At 54.8% G+C, this 21,145-nt stretch overlaps 1 protein-coding gene across 4 annotated transcripts; it reads right to left on the bottom strand.

Annotated features, from left to right (window-relative positions):
* Window positions 1-961: 961 nt before the first annotated feature.
* Window positions 962-21,023, bottom strand: LOC142908108 (ATP-dependent RNA helicase DDX3Y-like). 4 transcript variants are annotated; one of them, XM_076058354.1, is made up of 18 exons: window positions 20,730-21,023; window positions 15,769-15,829; window positions 15,299-15,352; window positions 14,480-14,545; window positions 13,780-14,010; window positions 13,209-13,287; window positions 12,726-12,932; window positions 11,833-11,932; window positions 11,298-11,519; window positions 10,182-10,280; window positions 9,612-9,772; window positions 8,835-8,979; window positions 8,534-8,678; window positions 8,222-8,403; window positions 5,356-5,473; window positions 4,636-4,798; window positions 3,671-3,789; window positions 962-2,912 (listed from the first exon to the last, which is right to left on the bottom strand). In XM_076058354.1, exons 1-18 carry the CDS (start codon window positions 20,769-20,771, stop codon window positions 2,839-2,841), a joined length of 2,268 nt encoding a protein of 755 aa, XP_075914469.1. In that variant the 5' UTR covers window positions 20,772-21,023; the 3' UTR covers window positions 962-2,838. The 4 variants fall into 4 exon arrangements, with proteins under 4 accessions (XP_075914469.1, XP_075914471.1, XP_075914470.1 ...); XM_076058356.1 differs by having other exon boundaries at window positions 13,906-14,010; XM_076058355.1 differs by lacking the exon at window positions 14,480-14,545.
* Between the last annotated feature and the right edge of the window lie 122 nt (window positions 21,024-21,145).

Genomic DNA, 21,145 nt, shown 5'->3' with positions numbered 1-21,145 from the left:
ATAATGTTCCATGGTTGTACCAGGATAATTTCAATCTGGTACAGATAATATGGGAGGCGGATCGATGCCTCGGGGTGCGGTCAAGGGATGGCTCCCGATTGTCAAGCATGTTACATATGCTGATTTGGTGATTGCTGCTCACGGAGGAGCTAGAGGCTCTGCTGTTGGACCCGGAGTGTCACAAAGAGGTCGGTTATCAGCCAGTTTAGGTCAGAACTGGCTGTAATGTTTTCATCCTACCTTCCATTGTTAGTTATTTCGATTTTAGATGAACAGGTTCACACGACAGATGACGCCAAAAGGCGTCATCTGGTGTTTGACCAATCAGTTTCAAGGACAATGCATCAATTATCAGTGTTGTTTTATGTTTACACTTTGACTGCAAGTATTGTGGTTAATGTAAACATGACTCCTTGCAAAAGGTTTTAGTTTTGTCACCATAAAAAGGGGAAAACCCCTATTATAGGTTCACACTAACACAGCTGCCGTTTACATTGACAAGCCGATTAATCTCTTACATTGACATGCTAATCTCTCACTTTAACATAACTAGCCCCGCCCACTCGGTTTATGACCCTTGGGCTCCACCCATTTCACACCTTTTAGACAGCCTGCCTCAGCAGCTTTCCCCCTTTTTTCTCCTGATTCCTTGTTGCGATGGAAACGTCGTGATATTTTTATTCACTTTTTTATTTTGTTCCATCTACGTGACTTTACCGAAAGACCCAAAGAATACGAATTCCTGCAGTCACGAAAGCATTAAGTCAAGATTTAGTTAGGTGGAGCTTTACCACCATGGCACCTGGGTCGGTCCCGTGACCTGTTAGTAAGCCTTCGACACGTCATGTGGCCTCAAAATGTAGCGAGCCTGGCAACAGGCCCCGTGTTGACGTCACCGCCACTCGTGGGGAACGGCAGCGGTTGTTGACCTGTCGAGAGTGTGCGAGCGAGAGACCGGAAGTGAGCGATCGTATCTTTATTGAATTTCTCTACTTAAAACCACGAGCGAGAAACAGGGCGACGACATGGGGCGGGGGACCACGTAAATAAAAGCGGCTTCGTAAGAAACAAACAATAACATCGTCATCATCATCATCGTCACCACCACCGGAGGGGGCGGGTGGGGACAAGGGGGGACAGGGCAGTCGAGTGCCCCCCCCCTCTCCTTCAATAACACAAAACCTTCGCTCCGCCTATGGCTACCATCGGAGGACTGCCCCCCCCCCGCCGCTCGTCACCCAGCGGTGGATCCGCCAAAAGGGAAAGTGTGCCGGGAGATGTCCCCTCCCAACCCCAGGTGTCGTCACCTCCACTGGGTGCCAGGAATCGTCCCCCCCCACACGCCACCCTGCGGGTGTCAGGAGTGGTTGGGGGTGGTGGTTGGGGTGGGTGTGGTTGAGGGGGGTTCACACAGCACCGATCCCGGCTTTCGGAGCACCGTGTAACGCTTTTCGGAATCCTCGTCGCAGTCGTCGTCACGGTCGTCGTCACGGTCGTCGCGCATCGTTAAATCTACAGTCGGGGAGGGGGGGGGCCTTCGACGACAAGCAGCGTCACGCGTCTCAGGCAATGGCCACGGGCGATGGCGGCGGTGGCAAACAGTCGCAACCACCACCGCCCGCCACGTCTCTCCTGGTCCCACGGTGTCGCCAGCGCCGAGGCTCGGTGGGGCGAGCGTGGCGGGCACGGGAGGGGGGTGGGGGAGTGGGTCAATGCGGGAGGGGGGGGACCGGGAGAGATTAGAGAAAGACTGTGGAGACTGGTGGTGGTGGTTGTTGTTGATGTGGTTGTGGCAGGTTGGTGTGTGGATTATAGACCAGGGTGGGTGGGTCGAGTGGTGAGGGAGTAGAGGTGTAGGGAGAGGTGGTGGGGTTTGTAGTGGGGGTGAGGTGTGGCGAGCCCAAGACTGGGCAACCACAGATGGTATCACGTGCGAGTACGCGCGTGCAAGGGGGTAGCACCGACTGAAGGCGGGCACGGCACACCAGGGGGTTTGCTCGCTAATAGCACTTGCCCCAAAAAAGGTCTGTTAAGGCTTTATAGGGGATCTATTTCTTTGTACGTGCGTGTATGTGTGTACGTGCGTGTATGTGTGTACGTGCGTGTATGTGTGTACGTGCATGTATGTGTGTACGTGCGTGTATGTGTGTACGTGCGTGTATGTGTGTACGTGCGTGTATGTGTGTACGTGCGTGTATGTGTGTACGTGCGTTGGGGGTCATAAATCCAGCCCAAGTGATCGCTCAGCACTGGACAAACGACGCGGAGCGGGGGGAGAAGGGAGTGGGGGGGAGAGCTGTGCTCCGCATCTTACAAGCAATGAGAAGAGGATTGGGAGCCAGGCTGGTGATGGGTGATGGGAGCCAGGCGAGTGATGGGAGCCAGGCTGGTGATGGGTGATGAGAGCCAGGCGAGTGATGGGAGCCAGGCTAGTGATGGGTGATGAGAGCCAGGCGAGTGATGGGAACCAGGTGAAGGGCGGTGTGGTTGACTGTGCTCTGGTGTTTGTGAGAGGGTGTTTGTGGTAGCTGTTGCCAGGGTAGGGAGCTGTTGCCGGGGTAAGAGCTGTTGCCAGAAGAGGAGATGTTGCTGTGGTTGCTGCTGGGGGTAGCCGTTGCTGCGGCTGTTCCTGGGGGAGCTGTCGTTGCTTCTGCAGCTGTTGCTGGGGGTACCTGCGGCTGTTGCCACGGTTGTTGCTGGGGGGGGGGGGGGGTATCTGTTGCCGAGGGGTAGCCGTTGCTGCGGCGGTTGCCGAGGGGTAGCCGTTGCCGCGGCCGTAGCTGTGGCCGTAGCTGTGGCTGTCGCCACGGCTGTAGCTGGGGCTGTGTCCCCCCCCCCTCAGTTGTCCCACCAGTCGACCGAGGAACCACGGGATCTGTTGTAGCTCCCTCCATCGGAGAAGCCGAAGCTGCCTGCTCACGCACAAAGGTCCCCGCATAGCCTTTTACGGGGTGTCGAGGGCAAGCGCTGTCAGGGCGAGCAGCATCAGCAAACGGTGCCTACAAAGGCCGGCACGGCTCACGAGCGGGTTGGGTGGGTGGCCAGAACCACACCAGGCCGCCTTTGTCTTCCTCAGTGCCAATGTTCGCGACGCACCGCGCACAGGTACTCCACGTGCGGCCGAGTCGACCTCGGGGCAGGCCGCCAGGTCCGGTTTAGATAATCGCTATCACCGGCGTTGATGGTGGCAGTGAATGGGAATCAAACTCGGGTCTCTGCCGGGTTCGTAGTGCAGCGCTAACCGCTGCACCACTGCTCCCACACACACACACAATAAAAACAAAGGTCCTCCATGTACCCTTAAGAGCAGCGCCTATGAAGGCCGGCACAGCACACGAGTGGGTGGGTGGCCAGCACCACGCCTGGCCGCCTTTATGTCCCCATTGGTGATGGTTACCCTACACACAACACCAATTACTCATCGACCTCGGGCAAAGGCCCAGGATCGGTTCAGATAATAGTCACTGGTGTTGTTGGACGTGAGTGGGAATCGAACTTAGGGCGCCAGGTTCGTAGCGCAGCACATTAACCGCGACACTACCGCTCCCCACACACGGGGATACGTTCACTCACTTTCACACACACACACACGACCGGTTCAGATAACCGCTATCCCTGGGTGCTGGTGGTGTTGGTGGCCGTGAGCGGGACTCGAACTCGGGTCACCCACCTGAGCCTCCGCGGCTGCTGCCCCCGCCGGGGCTGGGGCCGCCCTTGCGCCCCCCCCCGCCGGGGGGTCCGTGGGTGGTGCGGTAGTCACGGCCGCCAAACGCCCCTCCACCACCGCTCCTGCAACGCAAACACCACACGCACGTCAGTACACACACACTGGTACAGTAATACACGCACACACCACACGCACGTCAGTACACACACACACAGGTACACAGTCATACACGCACAAACCCACCTATATATAAAAATTTAAGATCGCCCATATAGCTTTAACAGACTGTTAGGGCAAGTTCTGTTAGGGAACACCTATTGAGGCCAGAACGGCACACGAGGGGTGGGTGGCCAGCATCACGCCTGGCCGCCTTTGTCTCCCCAAGTGGTGATGTTTTTATACATCGCCACTGGTACTTATTTGAGACAACCTAGGGGAGGGCCCAGGACCAGTTCAGATAACCGGTGTGAGTCTCTCGGTTTAAGGCTATGGGTCTGTTCTTCGTATGGCTGATGATGACGGTGTCCATGCAGATCGACGGCTTTGATTTGACAGTGAGGTGGCTAAGCACTGTATGCAGTGCATTGAGCACTGGCAGAAAGAGACGCTCACCCAGCCACGAGAAATACGACACATGGGGGAGGCAGGGGGAAGAGAGGCAGGAGGAAGAGGCAGGGGGGAGCAAGTTAACAGAGGATGGGGAGAGGTGGCGGAGAGTGGAGAAGAAAAGTGGTAGGGGCTGGGGGGGGTGAAGTGATAAGGAAGATGGTGAGAGCGGAGGGAGTGCACTGCTGCTGCTGCTCCACGCTGGGGAGATTGCCCAACAGCTGCCCTAACGCCAACGCACAGCGACAAGTGCCACCACGGGGCTTGTGTCATGCCGTGTGCACTTTGAGGTGTACCACAAGCACGCATGCACACACAAAGATCCACGCACGTGCCCGCCACGCGTGTACCGACGCACACACCTCTTGCCGCGGCCCCCACCGCCCCAGGCCCCGCTGCGGCTCTGCTGGCCGTAGGCGACGCCCTCCAGCCAGGTGGGAACCTCCTGGTGGGCCTCCACCAGCAGGTCCATGAGGTCGCGCGCCAGGCTCGAGTTCTTCATGTTGAAGAAAGACGTTGCCAGGCCTGGACGACGACGGGGTGGGGGGGGAGAGACGAGAAATGGCGTGAGGCACGGAGGGAGGTGATAGGCACGGGGGGGGAGGTGGGAGAAGACGTGGGGGTGGGGTGGAAGAGTTTAGAAACGGCGGGAGACGTAGGGGAAGGTGGGAGACGTGGGGTGGATGCGTTGGGTGGAGACGATCGCTCCGTGACCCCGAGCAGGCTCCCCCGCCTCTGCGCCACCAGGGGTATGCCACCCGGCTTCACCGGCCCCCGCCACAGCCCCCTCCATTGTGTACCACCGGAGGAGGGGGAGGCACATGACGGGCGGCGCTCTGCGGCCCCCTGGCAGAGCGCCGAGCTCCAGCAAACCGCACCCTGCACCGCTGAAGCCGAGACCGGCTGCACGTACCGTGCGTACGTGTCCGCGTGCATAAGTGCGCGTGTGCGCACGTGTATGTGCGCGCGAGTATACACGTGCGCACCCAGGTTGCCCACACGATCCGCACCCCATATGTGGTGCACACGTGTGCGCGCGTGTATGCATGTGCCCGTGTGTAGGCGTGGGCATGTGCGCGTACCCAGGTTGCCCACGCGCCCCGTGCGGCCGATGCGGTGCACGTATTCCTCGATGTCGCTGGGCAGGTCAAAGTTAATGACGTGCTTCACGTTCGAGATGTCCAGCCCACGGGCCGCCACCTACAGAAACAGACAAAGGTGACCCCGGGCAGTCTCACGCAACGCTGGTCGGGGGGGAAAGTGCTGTTCGTGAGCAGCAGCAGCAGTGCCGCCTATCAAGGCAAGCAGGGCGCACAAGGGGGTGGGAAGTGGACAGCATCACAGCCATCCGTGTGTTTGTCCGCTTATTAAAAAAAGCTACAGTGAGGGGAAAAAAGTATTTGATCCCCTGCTGATTTTGTACGTTTGTCCACTGACAAATGATCAGTCTATAATTTTAATGGTAGGTTTATTTGAACAGTGAGAGACAGAAGAACAAAAAATCCAGAAAAACGCATGTCAAAAATGTTATAAATTGATTTCCATTTTAATGAGGGAAATAAGTATTTGACCCCTCTGCAAAACATGACTTAGTACTCGGTGGCAAAACCCTTGTTAGCAATCACAGAGGTCAGACGTTTCTTGTAGTTGGCCACCAGGTTTGCACACATCTCAGCAGGGATTTTGTCCCACTCCTCTTTGCAGATCTTCTCCAAGTCATTAAGGTTTCGAGGCTGACATTTGGCAACTCGAACCTTCAGCTCCCTCCACAGATTTTCTATGGGATTAAGGTCTGCAGACTGGCTAGGCCACTCCAGGACCTTCATGTGCTTCTTCTTGAGCCACTCCTTTGTTGCCTTGGCCGTGTGTTTTGGGTCATTGTCATGCTGGAATACCCATCCACAACCCATTTTCAATGCCCTGGCTGAGGGAAGGAGGTTCTCACCCAAGATTTGACGGTACATGGCCCCGTCCATCATCCCTTTGATGCGGTGAAGTTGTCCTGTCCCCTTAGCAGAAAAACACCCCCAAAGCATAATGTTTCCACCTCCATGTTTGACGGTGGGGATGGTGTTCTTGGGGTCATAGGCAGCATTCCTCCTCCTCCAAACACGGCGAGTTGAGTTGATGCCAAAGAGCTTCATTTTGGTCTCATCTGACCACAACACTTTCACCCAGTTGTCCTCTCAATCATTCAGATGTTCATTGGCAGACTTCAGACGGGCATGTATATGTGCTTTCTTGAGCAGGGGGACCTTGCGGGCGCTGCAGGATTTCAGTCCTTCACGGCGTAGTGTGCTACCAATTGTTTTCTTGGTGACTATGGTCCCAGCTGCCTTGAGATCATTGACAAGATCCTCCCGTGTAGTTCTGGGCTGATTCCTCACCGTTCTCATGATCATTGCAACTCCACGAGGTGAGATCTTGCATGGAGCCCCAGGCCGAGGGGGATTGAGTTCTTTTGTGTTTCTTCCATTTGCGAATAATCGCACCAACTGTTGTCACCTTCTCACCAAGCTGCTTGGCAATGGTCTTGTGGCCCATTCCAGCCTTATGTAGGTCTACAATCTTGTCCCTGACATCCTTGGATAGCTCTTTGGTCTTGGCCATGGTGGAGAGTTTGGAATCTGATTGATTGCTTCTGTGGACAGGTGTCTTTTATACAGGTAACGAGCTGAGATTAGGAGCACACTCTTAAAGGGAGTCAGAAATCTGATTGAGAGGTGGTCAAATACTTATTTCCCTCATTAAAATGCCAATCAATTTATAACATTTTTGACATGCATTATCCTGGATTTTATTTTTGTTATTCTGTCTCTCACTGTTCAAATAAACCTACCATTAAAATTATAGCCTGATAATTTCTTTGTCAGTGGGCAAACGTACAAAATCAGCAGGGGATCAAATACTTTTTTCCCCTCACTGTATATAGCTCATTGGGCCTTACCTGGTAAAATAAAAAAAAATGTTTAAACGTTTTTAGCTTAGTTGGAGGCAGTCGCCGACTAGCAACAGCGGAGGGCAGAGGAGCGATGCTCACAACAACGAGCAGAGCGATGTGGCTAAAATGCAGCGAGTTGGCACAGTAGGGGGCGCAGGTGGTGCATGTGCCAGTCATCTCAGTCAGTCAACCCATGGCACCTGGGTCTGTCCCGTGACCTCCTGTCGGCAAGCCTTCGACAATTCACGTGACGGCCTCAAAGTGCACCTGGCCTGCCACAAGCACCGTGGTCACGTCACTTAATGGTGAATTGCTGTTGTTTTGTTGTGTGTGTAGACATGTGCGTTTTAGCCATGTGTATGTGTAGCCATGTATCTGTGTGTATGTATCTACCCATAACACGTGGGTCTTGTCCCGTCAACAGAGCCTTGCACATTTGCCGTGAAGCGCCTTAAGGTGCACCTAGCCTAACACAAGCGACGTGGGGACGTCAAAGCCACCTAGTGGCAGATGGCAGCCGTTGTCGAGTATCGATCTATGACTATGTATCTCTGCGGGGGAAAGCGTTTCACCGCCACTCAGTGGCCTATGGTGGCCGATGTGCATCCCTGCTTGTGTCTGTTATGTATGCAGGTTGAACTTCTTTTGCACCGTACGTAGCCAACCACACGGGGGAAGGACAGCGAGCTAAATGCAAAAAAACTGTTTTAAATAAGAGTTTGTCAATCTAGATGATGATTAAAAGTGCGAAGCTCTAGTCGTTTCCTAATATCGGAAGAACTTTCCAGACGGCCGCAGAAACACATCCTAAAGCACGCGATGCAGTGACCATCTTTGTGCGTCTCCATCTCTGTAAATCTCTGCGTGTGCATCTCCCCCCCCCCACCGTGCGACTCCCCCCCACCCCCCCACAGTGCTTACCCCCCCACTGCGCGCGTGTCCACCTCCCCCCGCACGTGCATCTCCACCCACCAGCACCCCCCCCCCCATGTCAGTGAGAGTCTCACGGCGGTGGCGACCAGGATGGGGCACTTCCCCGAGCGGAAGTGGTGCAGCGCCTCCTCGCGGTCACGCTGGGAGCGGTCCCCGTGGATGCTGGTCGAGGGGTAGCCCTCATTGTAGAGGAAGCCCTCCAGCGCGTCGGCACCGCGCTTAGTCTCCACAAACACCAGCGTCAGGGACTCCACCTCTACACACGCACATTGTACGCGTACAAATGAGATACACGTATACACAAAGACCTCCATACACGCACACGTGCAACTATACAAACACCAGCGTCAGGGAAGTGTGTGTGTGTGTGCGTGTGAGTGCCTCACCGGCGGCGTTGAGCAGGTCGAGCAGGAAGGAGCGCTTGTCGTCCTCCTCCACCCACACCACCTTCTGGGTGATGTTCTCCGACGTGGAGCCCACACGCCCCACCGCCAGGAAGATGTAATCGTCCAGGAAGTCACGCGCCAGCATCTACAGCCACACGGTGAGACGGTCGGTCAGACGGTTGACCAGCCAGCTGGACAGTTCGTAAGCGAGCCAGTTGGTCAGCCAGCCGGTTAGTCCGTCAGTCAATCAGTCGGCCGGCCAGTTACTCAGCCGGTTAGCCAGCCAGTATGCATCTCTAACCTGGATCTCCCGGGGAAATGTGGCGCTGAACATGAGGGTCTGGCGTTCGCCCTTGACGGGCATCACGTCCTGCTCCACAATCTTACGGATCTGGGGCTCAAAGCCCATGTCCAGCATGCGGTCAGCCTCGTCCAGCACCAGGAACCTGGGGGAGGGGGCGGACACGGGGAAAGGGAGGAGTGGGTGGAGGAAAGAGCGAAGAGGCAGTCAGTCACATGCAGAGGGAACACTGAGATATTGAGGCTTAGATTTAAGAGTCTATGGGTCTCCGTGCGATGAGTCTGCGGGTCTCCGTGCGATGAGTCTGCGGGTCTCCGTGCGATGAGTCTGCGGGTCTCCGTGCGATGAGTCTGCGGGTCTCCGTGCGATGAGTCTGCGGGTCTCCGTGCGATGAGTCTGCGGGTCTCCGTGCGATGAGTCTGCGGGTCTCCGTGCGATGAGTCTGCGGGTCTCTGTGCGATGAGTCTGCGGGTCTCCGTGCGATGAGTCTATGGATCTCCGTGCGATGAGTCTATGGGTCTCCGTGCGATGAGTCTGCGGGTCTCCGTGCGATGAGTCTACGGGTCTCTGTGCGATGAGTCTATGGGTCTCCGTGTGATGAGTCTAAGGGTCTCCGTGCGATGAGTCTGCGGGTCTCCGTGAGAGCAATTCTACAGGTCTCTGATAAGTGAGGCTACGGCTCTCTCCATGCGCACCCCTCACATGGGACGCCCCCCCCCCCAAACCCCCGCACATCCAGTGCGCTGCCTGCAGGAGTGCCCGCGTGCGTGCGTTCACCTGGTGAACTCAAGGCCGATCTTGCCGCGCTCCATCATGTCGACGAGGCGGCCCGGAGTGGCCACCAAGAGGTGGCAGCCGCGCTCCAACTCGCGGATCTGCTGCCCGATGTCCGCACCGCCATACACCACGCAGGGGCGCACGCGCGAGCGGTACGCAAACTACACGCACAGAGTACATGCAAAGTACACGCAGTGTACACCACACGTAGGGGCGCGAGCGGTACGCAAAGTACGCACAGTACACAGTACAGAAGATACATAGGGGTGGGAGAGGCACTCCAACTACGCACGTCCGCGCATGCTACACGCATAGTACACCACGCAAGGGCTAATCGAGGGGGGAGGTAGGTGGTGGAGGGGGGTAAGTGGTGGTAGCAGAGGGGGTAGGTAGCAAAGGGTGGCAGATAAGTGGTAGAAGGGTGCAGGTGGTGGTGGTTGGGGGGGACGAAGGTAGTAGAGGGGGAGTAGGGGGAAGGTGGCGGGGAGTAGGTGGGGTAGGTGGTGGTGGTAGCGGAAGGGGGGAAAGTTGGCGGAGTGGGGTGGTAGGCGGGGTAGGTGGTAGTGGTACCTTGCGCGACTCCTCGTGGATCTGGGAGGCCAGTTCCCGCGTGGGTGCCAGCACGAGGGCCAGCGGGTACTGCTTGCGCCGCCCGAACCTCGCTATGTCCTGAGCGCAGCGACAACACAAAGACAAAGGTCCCCCATGTAGGCTCAGCCGGGGGCTGTTGGCAAGCGGCAGCGACTGAGAAGTTCGGCATGGCGGCGCAAGAGGGTGGGGGGTGGGTGGCCAGTACCACGCCCACCGCTTTTGTCTACAGTGCCGACAATTTATACGCGTACAACACCCAGGGACTCGTTTGAGGCCGAGTCGACCTAGGGGAGGCCCAGGACCAGTTCAGATATCCGTCACTGGTGTTGTCCGTGAGCTGGAATCGAACTATGATCGCCCGGGTTCGTAGCGCAGGGTTGCTAACCGTTGCGCCACACAACCCATGTATGTTCATGATGGCGAGTCAACATCACACATTCAAAAGTATATGGCTGCTGCTACGAATTTCCACGCGATGATGATATTAGCCACTCCACTGAGCTATCATGTGGCCAGGTTGCTTATGTTGCAATTCTTTCGCATTGTTAGTAGCCAACTGTTCTAATAAAAAAAATTAGCTATGTAGCTCAGTGGGCCTTACACCTGGTAAAATAAAAATATTAACAAGTACAACTAAACCACTTTTAATTTACCAGATGAGGCCCACTGAGTTATATTGCTCTTTTTCAGAAGCGACCTGGCCACAAATGACAGCCCAACAAAGTTGCTTATCATGTGGAAGTTTATAGCAGCAGCCAATTACTCAAAAGACGTTTCTAAATGTGGAGGGAAAAACCGGAGGACCTGGAAAAAAAATCCACGCGACCACGGGGAGAGAGACACACAAACTCGAAATATACAGCAGGCGTCAGGGTCAGGATCTAACCCACGACATCCTGTATACCAGGCGAGGTAGTGAACATTTCCTAGCCAGCATGGCGCCCAGAGTTGCGGAATGGCAGGGGGGCGGGGAGGGGGTACCGGACATCAGTAAAAAAATATATAAAGCTTCATAGGCTCATCAGATTTCTCCAGGATACAATAAAATAAACACTAAATTCTGAAAATGTACGGCTGGATCGTCTGTACACTCACCTTGGCGGCCAGAAGGGCCTCTCCAGGACCCTCCAGGTAGATCTGGCTCAGGATGGGCACCAGGAAGGCGGCCGTCTTGCCAGAGCCGGTCTGCGCGCAGGCCATGAGGTCGCGCTTGCCAATGATGATGGGGATAGCGTACTTCTGCACCGGCGTGGGCCGCGTGTACCGAGTCAGCGCTATGTTCCCCATGATGATTTCGCCCATCTCCACCTCCTCAAACTGGCACGCAGAAGAGGAGAAAGGTCACCCACCGCCCACCAAGAAAGTGCCGTTATCGCGAGTCAACCTCGGGGAGGGATGAGGGCTCGCAGGACAAGTTCGCTGTCGCCGAAACAGCATCGCCACCATCACAGCATCGCCGGAATATAGTTTAAAATGAATGCTAACCATGCAGTTTTAAATGCTATCCGGATGCTGACGGTAGTCATTAATTTAAATAGTGACGGTGGTGATGGTCGTGTAACGGTGCAGATGGTGCCAACGGTGTGGCTGTCGGCATGGGGCTGGGGTAGAGTCGGCCCAGTCTTCTCACCGTATCAATGTGGTTGGGGCAGTCGTGCCCGGTCGCCTCCACAGGGATGTCGTCATACTTCTCAAAGTTGATCCCCGTGTTACTGCCAGCAAAGAGCTCCCTACACACCGCACAGAGCCACTACTCGTCATCACTGCCCCTACACGTCATCATTGCCCCTACACACTGCCCCTACTCGTCATCACTGCCCCTACCCACTGCCCCTACTCGTCATCACTGCCCCTACTCACTGCCCCTACTCGTCATCACTGCCCCTACACACTGCCCCTACTCGTCATCACTGCACCTACCCACTGCCCCTACACGTCATCACTGCCCCTACACACTGCCCCTACTCATCACTGCCCCTACACACAGCCACTACTCGTCATCACTGCCCCTACACGTCATCACTGCCCCTACCCACTGCCCCTACTCGTCATCACTGCCCCTACCCACTGCCCCTACACGTCATCACTGCCCCTACACACAGCCCCTACTCGTCATCACTGTCCCTACACACTGCCCCTACTCGTCATCACTGCCCCTACACACAGCCCCTACTCGTCATCACTGCCCCTACACACTGCCCCTACTCGTCATCACTGCCCCTACACACAGCCCCTACTCGTCATCACTGCCCCTACACACAGCCCCTACTCGTCATCACTGCCCCTACACACAGCCCCTACTCGTCATCACTGCCCCTACACACTGCCCCTACTCGTCATCACTGCCCCTACACACTGCCCCTACTCGTCATCACTGCACCTACACACTGCCCCTACTCGTCATCACTGCACCTACACACAGTCAACACTCGTCAACGCTGCCCCTACACAGCCCCCACTCTGCCCGCGCGAATTTCTGCGGGCGCATCTCTCTCTGCGTGCGTCTGCGTGCAGCGTGCGTACTGCTCGATGCGCTCGTTGCGAGGCTGCTGGCGCGACCAGTCTTCGTCTCCCCGTCCCCCGCTGCTGCCGCTGTCCGACCAGCGCGTGTTCCGCGGGGGGTCGCGCCCCCCAAAGCTGCCCCCTCCGGGACCCCCGCGGGGGCGCCCGTTCTCAGCGCCATCGCGACGATCCGAGCCGCCTCCCCACCCACTTCCGCGGTCATCAAACCTGGGTGCAGACAAGAGACGCCCATCGTTAGGAGACCCACCAACCCCCCGACAAACACAAAGGTCATCCCCGTATAGCCCACGCTCTGCGTGTCCCGTATGCGTACGTTGCGCGCAGAGGATGTACTATGCGTGTACTGTGCACCGTATTTGTACTCTGCATGGACCGTGTACCGGGTGTGTGTACCGGGTGGTGTGTGTACCGTGTGTGTGTGTACCGTGTGTGTGTGTACCGTGTGTGTGTGTACCGGGTGCGTGTACCGTTTGGTGCACTCACCGGCCCCTGCTGCCCCCACCACGGTCGCCCCCCAGGCGATCCCGCGCCCCAAACGCGCTGTACGTCTGCGGGTCTCCTCCTGCGCGCCAGGCATGCACACAGTCACCGTGAGCTCGCACACTAACAGCTACGCGCACAATAACAGGCACGCGGACAAGAAAACGCACGCGCACATGCGCACACGCAATAACACGCACACACAAAAATCCTCCGTATAGCATTAACAGACTGTTGGGAGAAGTGCTGTTAGGCGGCACATGATGGGGTGGGTGGCCAGCACCACGCCTGGCCGCACCGCTCCCCAGTGGCGATGTTTATTCATGAGGCCAAGTTGATCTAGGGAAGGGCCCAAAGCACAGTTCCAAAAACCGTCACTGGTGTGGTCATTTCCGATGCACGTCCACGTCTCTGCCAGTGTTTCTCTGCGCGTGCGTGTCTACGTGCGCATGTCAGTGTACGTACGCGTGCAACCGTCTGTGCGCGCGCGTACACAAGTGTACACGCGCGTGTGGATGTATGCGCATGTATGTGTGCGCGTGTGTAAGTGTGCGCGCGTGTAAGTGCGCTGGACCTCGCTCGTCACAGCCGTTGCGCGTGGCTCCGCGTGCACCGCGATCCCAACCGCGGTCGTTGTAACCGCCGCCACCTCCGTGGTCGCTATAACCACCGCCACCGGCGCCACGGTCACTGTACCCACCGCGGTCACTAAACCCTCCTCCGCCTCCAACGCCCTGAGATCCGCGCCCACGGCCGTCTGAGCAACCGTTCACTCCTGGCTCAGCGCCGTCGCTCGCACCATCGTCTGTGGTGGGAGGGGGAGACACGCGGGGACAATAGCAGGGGTCAAGCATGGGTGTGAGAGGGTCACATGGGGGAGTTATGGGGGGGGGGTCACAGTCACACACGGGGAAGTCACACGGTGTTCATAGGGTGGTCACACGTGGGAGGGGGGGTGTAACAGTATGGGTCTTACACACGGGTATCACACATACGGGATCTCTCGCTCACACAACGCACGCAGGATGTGGAGTGTCGAAGGCTCGCCAGCAGGAGGTCACGGAACAGACCCTGGTGCTATGGGTTAACCGACTGGTAGGAGCACGCAAGTGCCACTCGCACACCCGTCACTGCCCGCCCGTCGCACGCCGCCCGCCTGTCAATGCCCGTCCGTCAATACCCGCACGTCGTGCGTCGCCCGCCCGTCACTACCCGCGCGTCACTCGCCACCCATCATCAGTCACCCACGAGTCACACACGCACGCATCACTCACGCACGCCGCCGCCCTGAGGTTCGCGCCCGTTCACTCCCTGCTCAGCAGGGTCATTCGCACCATCGTCTAATGGGGCACACGGTGGCACGCGCGGTGCGCACACACACACACACACACGGACGCGCACACACACACACACACACGGACGCGCACACACACACGCATGCTGGTTACACACAAACACGCTGCACACAAAGATCTCCCGTATCGCCTTAATAGACTCTTTGGGCAAATGCTGTTAGCGAGCACCTATGAAGGGCGGCACGGCACACAAGGGGCTGGGCGGCCAGCACCACGCCCGGCCGCCATTGTTTCTCGAGTGGCGATATTTACACACCACACCAGGTACTCATTTGAGGCCGAGTCGACATAGGGGAGGCCCAGGCCCAGTTCAGATAATCATCACTGGTGTTGGCCGTGATCGAATTCGGGTCGCCAGGTTCGTAGCGCAGCCCGCTAACCGTAACACTACCGCTCACACAAACATTGTACACGACACACATTGGTAACACAAGCACGGGGTTGCACACGGACACACACGCAGGTTGTACACAAACACACCGCACACACGAAACACACGGGTAACACACGCAGGGTTACACACGGAAGCACACACACGGGTTACAAACACGCAACACATGCGGGGGTTTACACACAAACACAAGACATGCACATGGCATGCGTGGGTCACACAAGCAGTGGGGTTACACACGGACATGAGCACGCACACATCACACGGGTCGCACACACAGATACACAGGCTGCACACAGACAACGCAGCAGCACAGCGACGGTGGTGGTGCGGTGATTGCTACTCACCACCTCGGTGACCACTGCTGCGGTTTCTCAGGTGAGGGGGAACGTAGCGTCCTTCTGTGTACACGAAAACACACGCATGTACACACACCAGACGCACACGGGCAAACGCGCACACACGCACACACGTGGACACTTCCAAGTCAGTAACTACTCTCCACAATTCCACATTTAAAATGGTTCGACATTCAGGGTCTCATCAGGAGCAGCATCAGGCTCTGCTTAAACCAATGCTGGTGAACTGCCCCAGATGTTTATAGGCAAGGACTAGTTTTGAAATTCAGTGTCTCATCAACGGCAGAGTCAGGCTCTGCTTGAACCGATGCTGGTGAATTGCCCCTCATGATTAGAAGGACAGGTTTCAGCATTCAGTCTCAACAACATTAGTCAGGCTTGGCTTGAACCAATGTTTAACTGTCCAGATATTTATAGGCTGGGTGGGGTAGCTGGGCGATTGGGCAAGTGGGACTCACTGGGCTGATCTGCTCCGCTGCTGGCTTGAGAAGAGGGGCCGTCCAGAACTAGACCAGCGATCTGTGGAAGAGAGACACGGTTGCATGGTAACCAGGCCAGCCCTGCTCCTGAAAGTTCCCAGCAACTGCCAGAGGCAAACCGCAACTCACAGAGGCGACCACGCAACTGCCATCAACTCCCAGCAATGCAAGGGAGGATAGAGAGCCAGCCACTTCGAGACGAAAAAATTATCAAGAGATGCACACGATTGAGTTGAGATGAACAAGAGACGGATGACACGGTTGTGCACGACGCGTGGTCACATATCCAGGTTGTATCACGCACACCACACATGCACAATGCCTTCCTCAGGTTCATTTTGGCAGTGTTCTTCATTGCAAGGCCACCACGGGGCCACCGGCAGCCCTTATCATCATGCAGTCACCCCCAATTGATTTCAAATGTGTGGTGGCCCTCACACACTGATGGGGCGACGATGTGGCTAGACGTTCTCTGCCTCGTCTGGTATACAGGTGGTCGTGGGTTCGATCCAGACCCTGCCGCCTGTTGCATATTTGGAGTTTGCATGTCTCTCGCTCTCCCGGGTGGTCGTGTCGATTTTTCTCCGGGTCCTCAGGTTTTTATCCTACAAATTTAGAAGAATGCGCTTCGAGTATTTGGCTGTTGTAAATTTCCATGTGATAAGCCACTTCGTTGAGCTATCATTTGTGATGGCCAGGTCGCTTCTGAAAAAGAGCTGTAAAGTTCAGTGGGCCTTTCATGGTAAGATAAAATAGTTTAAGTTATATAGTTTACTGATGTCTTATTAGCAAAAGTGACCCCCACCCCCCTCTGAAAATTAATGAACACCTCATTCTGGGAATCTAAATGCGTTACTGTCAAAATAAAATCTTAAAACTACAGTTGTGTTTCATTTAACGTTTTAAAATCCGTTCCACGAAAACTTTTAACTTAAATAACTGTTTATGGAATTCACTTAAGTTGAAAAAGTAGTAAGAGCTGTTCCCACTGCCCAAAAACAGAAAACAATCTTAAACGAAGCTAGTCGAGGTCTAAACGCTCGTAAATGGGCGCCCCCGATTGGCTGAGGGCATAGCTCAGCAAGCTTACAAGTGCTCAGATTGGCTGAAATCGGTGCCCTGCGTGCACTAAAAGGTAAACAGCCATCAATTAACATTTTAAGTGTCCGAAACCATGCGGGTTCTATGGGAGGCCAAACGTCAGCTGAAAACCCGTTAACTGACGTCACTTTTAAACGAGGGATTACTGCAACTCGGCTGATATTACCATTAGGAAATCCGAAACATTGGCAACGCGCCTCCGATCTGTCAACCGATAGTTTCCCCCCATGATTTCGCACACACGGTATGGCTCAAAAGCATTCAATATTGCTGCCCTTGCTGCCTCAAAGTCATTTGAACCACCTGAAGTTTCATCGCTTGGACTATCTGTCCTCACTTAAAGCGACTCCATTGTTAAAAAACAAGCATTTTATGCACACTTTTATTTGCACTCAAATGTAGGAAATACATTATTTTGACTCCGAAATTAATCAAATTTCACGTGCTCAATAAAAATGGGTGGCTTGCATAAAGAAAATTAACAATTGAAAGTCACCCACTTTTGAGCAAATCAAATAATTAATTCCAGGGGCTAAAATCATGGGGTTTTTTCTACTTTTGAGTGAGAATGAAAGTGTGTGCATTGAAAAGCTTGCTGTTTTTGTTACCTAATTGTCTGTTACTTTTTGTTCTCGCAAAAAGCACAATGGCCGCTCTGAAACCATGAGCGGCGACGTGAGCGCTCCTTTCATTGGTCAGAGGCTAGCCAGCAACAGCCGCTGTGATTGGACGAGACGTTTGCCATCGTAGGTGGGCACGATCATTTGTGATCTCAAAAAGGAGGGATAATGAACGATGATTAATTATTATTTTTTTGTTAAAAACACGAACAGTGCCACGATGGGTGGGGACCTAGACCGGTTTTTTTTTCATTAAATCTTTTATTGTCACAGGAGCAGAGACTGTAGAAAATGTCAGCTTGAGGCTTCGTAAATCCAAAGATATTAAGAGTCAAGATTCCAAAGAATATAAACAGTCAACACGGCAAGTTCAATAAAAGTGTATAAAAAAAATACGATTTTACCACACAATTGCGTATTGGTAAGTTTTTTTTTTAAATCTGTAATTGCGGAATGCTCCGTTGTCTACCGGCAGAGGTGACCCCCTCCCCCGGGTAGATGTTATCTCCCTCGCCTGCTACACAAGAGGTTGTGGGTTCGATCTCGACGCCTGCTGTATATTTGGAGTCTGTGTCCTCCCCCCCCCACCCACCCCTGCGGTCGTGTGGATTTTTTCGTCGGGTTCTCCGGTTTTTCCCCTCCACATTTAGAATCAACATCACCACACGTTTACAGTATTCGGCTGCTGCTATCAATTTCTACACGCCAAGTTACTTCATCGAAACCATCATTTGTGTACATTTCCACGTGATAAGCCACTTCTCGTTGAGCTATCATTTGTGATGGCCAGGTCGCTCCTGAAAGAGAGCTACATAGCTCAGTGGGCCTTACTTTGTAAAATAAAAAGTTTTTTTTAGTTTAGACCCTGATGTCGTGGGCTTTTTCTCCGGGTCCTTCGGTCTTTTTTCGCTCGACATTTAGAAACGTGTTTAAGAGTATTTTGGCTGTTGCTATAAATTCCCACGTGACAAACCGCTTCGTTGAGCTATCATTTGTGATTCAGATGTCGCTTCTGAAAAAGAGCGACATAGCAGCTTAGTGTACCTTATATCTGCTAAAATACAAAGTTTAGAAAGAGCTTCTTTGATCAATGGGCTTTACTCCAGATTGTGATTACTACAAAAGTCAACAAGTGACTATTACACGCTGGCCAGAGGGCGATTTATTCCCCCCCCCCCCCCCCCGCGTTAATTTGATCCCATCGGTAAGGGGATCCCCCAGCCTATAATCATCGTTGGCCATGGTCAATCGACTGCTGGATGAAGGCCTCCCTACACCTATCACCACCATCAGCCATGGTCAATCCAATAATGGATTAAGGCGCAGTTAAGCATATCATCAGCCATGGTGAATTCACTGCTAGATGGAGGCCTCCCTAAGCCTATCATCATCAGCTATGGTCAATCCACTGCTGGATGAAGACCTTCCTACGTCTATCACCATCGTCAGCCATGGTCAATCCACTACTAGATGAAGACTTTCCTAAGCCTATCACCATCAGCTATGGTCAATCCACTGCTGGATGGAGGCCTCCCTAAGCCTATTATCATCAGCTATGGTCAATCCACTGCTGGATGAAGACCTCCCTACGTCTATCACCATCATCAGCCATGGTCAATTCACTGCTAGATGAAGACTTTCCTAAGCCTATCACCATCAGCTATGGTCAATCCACTGCTGGATGGAAGCCTCCCTAAGCCTATCATCATCAGCTATGGTCAATCCACTGCTGGATGAAGACCTCCCTACGTCTATCACCATCATCAGCCATGGTCAATTCACTGCTAGATGAAGACTTTCCTAAGCCTATCACCATCAGCTATGGCCAATCCACTGCTGGATGGAGGCCTCCCTAAGCCTATCATCATCAGCTATGGTCAATCCACTGCTGGATGAAGACCTCCATACGTCTATCACCATCATCAGCCATGGTCAATGCACTGCTAGATGAAGACCTCAAAATCTATCACAATCATCAGCCATGGTCAATCCACTGCTGGATGAATGCTTAATTAAGCCGATCACCATAACCAGTCATGCTTAATCCGCTGCTGGATGTAGGCATACCTCCACCACCAGGCCGCAGGCACATTCTCACACACACGACACGTACAGTACATCACGCGCCGTAACAATTCACCATCGCTCCATCTCACCGGCGTGGGGCCCCGCTCTCGGGATCGTCGAAACTCCTAGGACGAAAGTATTTTTTTATTTGACCAGGTAATGTCCTACTAAGCTTTATAGCTCTTTTTCAGAAGCGACTTATCACAAATCAACGAATATGGCTTATCATCGCGTGGAAATTTACAGCAGCAAAACACTTGAAAACGCATGTTTCTCAATGTGGAAGGATAACCGGAGAACCCAGAGAACAATCAACGCGACCACCACGGGAAGAGAGAAAGACGCGAACTCTAAATAGACAGCAGAAGGCACAGCCAAGGACGGGATCGAACCCACGACCTCCTGCATAGCAGGCGAGGGAGTGAAAGTATCCTCGACAACGCGACACCCCCTGAAGCCGGCCCACAGCGGGATGCGCTCCGAACCCGGCAAAGAGCCGGAGTTCGATTCCCGCTCACGGCCACCACCCAGCAGCAGTCATCTGAACCGGTTCTGGGCCTCCTTCCCAGATCGAATTCGGCCTCAAATTAATACCCGGTGCGGTGTGTAGTAACCACCACGGGGGGGGGGGGGGAGACAAAGGCGGCCGGGCGTGGTGTTGGCCACCCCACCCCCCTCGAGTGCCACAGTGCCGGGCCTTTGTAGGCGCCGCAACCCGCTACACTCACTCCCAACAGTATGTTACAGGCTACACGGGGAACAGACGTCTTTGTCCACGACCATCGCCGCCCGCATGGTGAATTCCTCACCACGTTGCCGGCGACGACAAAGCCAACCGACCCAAGTATTTTGATCGAATTTATTTTTCTGTAAACGACGCCATCCCCCCCATATCCCACCCGCGGTGCGTCGCCTCGCGGCCTGACGCACCGCGGGGTTCACCCTCCCCCCCGCCAATCCAACACCGGGCCACGCGGCCATTCACCGGCATCCCGACCAAAACCGCCCACGACGAGCGCCGGCCGCCCGGCCGGCTACCCCTCACTTCCTGCCGGCGCGACCGCTCAGGCAAGACCGTAGGCTGCGCCGACACCCAGCCCCCAATAACCGGGCCCGCGCGACTAGGCCGCGCCGCCATTTTGTGCCTCTCACCTGCTGATCTAGACTGCGGCCATTCGAAGCATCGTAACTCATAACTATGTACTGGGCAGGGAAACAGCGAGAAGGCTCGGGCCTTGCGAGGGGTAAAAATTAAAGAAAAAAAATTAACGATGATTTCTGTTAGTTTAAGCCGTGGCTGCCCGACGAAGGTGTTGCTGCTTCTTTTTCTCCTCAGGGTTTTCCGCTGGTAGTCGTCGCGCCTCTTGCCGATGCCGCCGCCCGCCTGCGCCGCTTCCTTTGTGCTTCGCGATGGCCGCGCGGTTTAAAGGGTGACGTCACCGCGCAGGGCGGTGACGCGGGCGCGTCGAGGAAGCGACGTCGGCGCGTAGAGGGTGACGTCAACGCGTAGTGAAGCGACGTCACGACGCGCAAACGCGGTGACGTCGAACGGATGCGAAACGTCGGTG

This window comes from Petromyzon marinus (genome assembly GCF_048934315.1).
Source record: "Petromyzon marinus isolate PM22_M1 ecotype Great Lakes invasive population chromosome 70 unlocalized genomic scaffold, UKy_Petmar_22M1.pri1.0 chr70_unloc.3, whole genome shotgun sequence".
Classification (NCBI taxonomy): Eukaryota; Metazoa; Chordata; class Hyperoartia; order Petromyzontiformes; family Petromyzontidae; genus Petromyzon; species Petromyzon marinus.
Note: the sequence above shows the minus strand (reverse complement) of the source record. Positions and strands in the feature narration are given on the sequence as shown.

Coding starts and splice junctions, on each gene's coding strand:
- LOC142908108 (XM_076058354.1), bottom strand. CDS start 20,771: ATGAGTTACGATGCTTCGAATGGCCGCAGTCTAGATCAGCAG. Junction 14,011..14,479: donor ACCTCAGGGCGGCGGCGTGC/GTGAGTGATGCG, acceptor CTCCCACCACAG/ACGATGGTGCGAGCGACGGC. Junction 2,913..3,670: donor CAGCAGCCGCGGAGGCTCAG/GTGGGTGACCCG, acceptor GTGCGTGAGCAG/GCAGCTTCGGCTTCTCCGAT.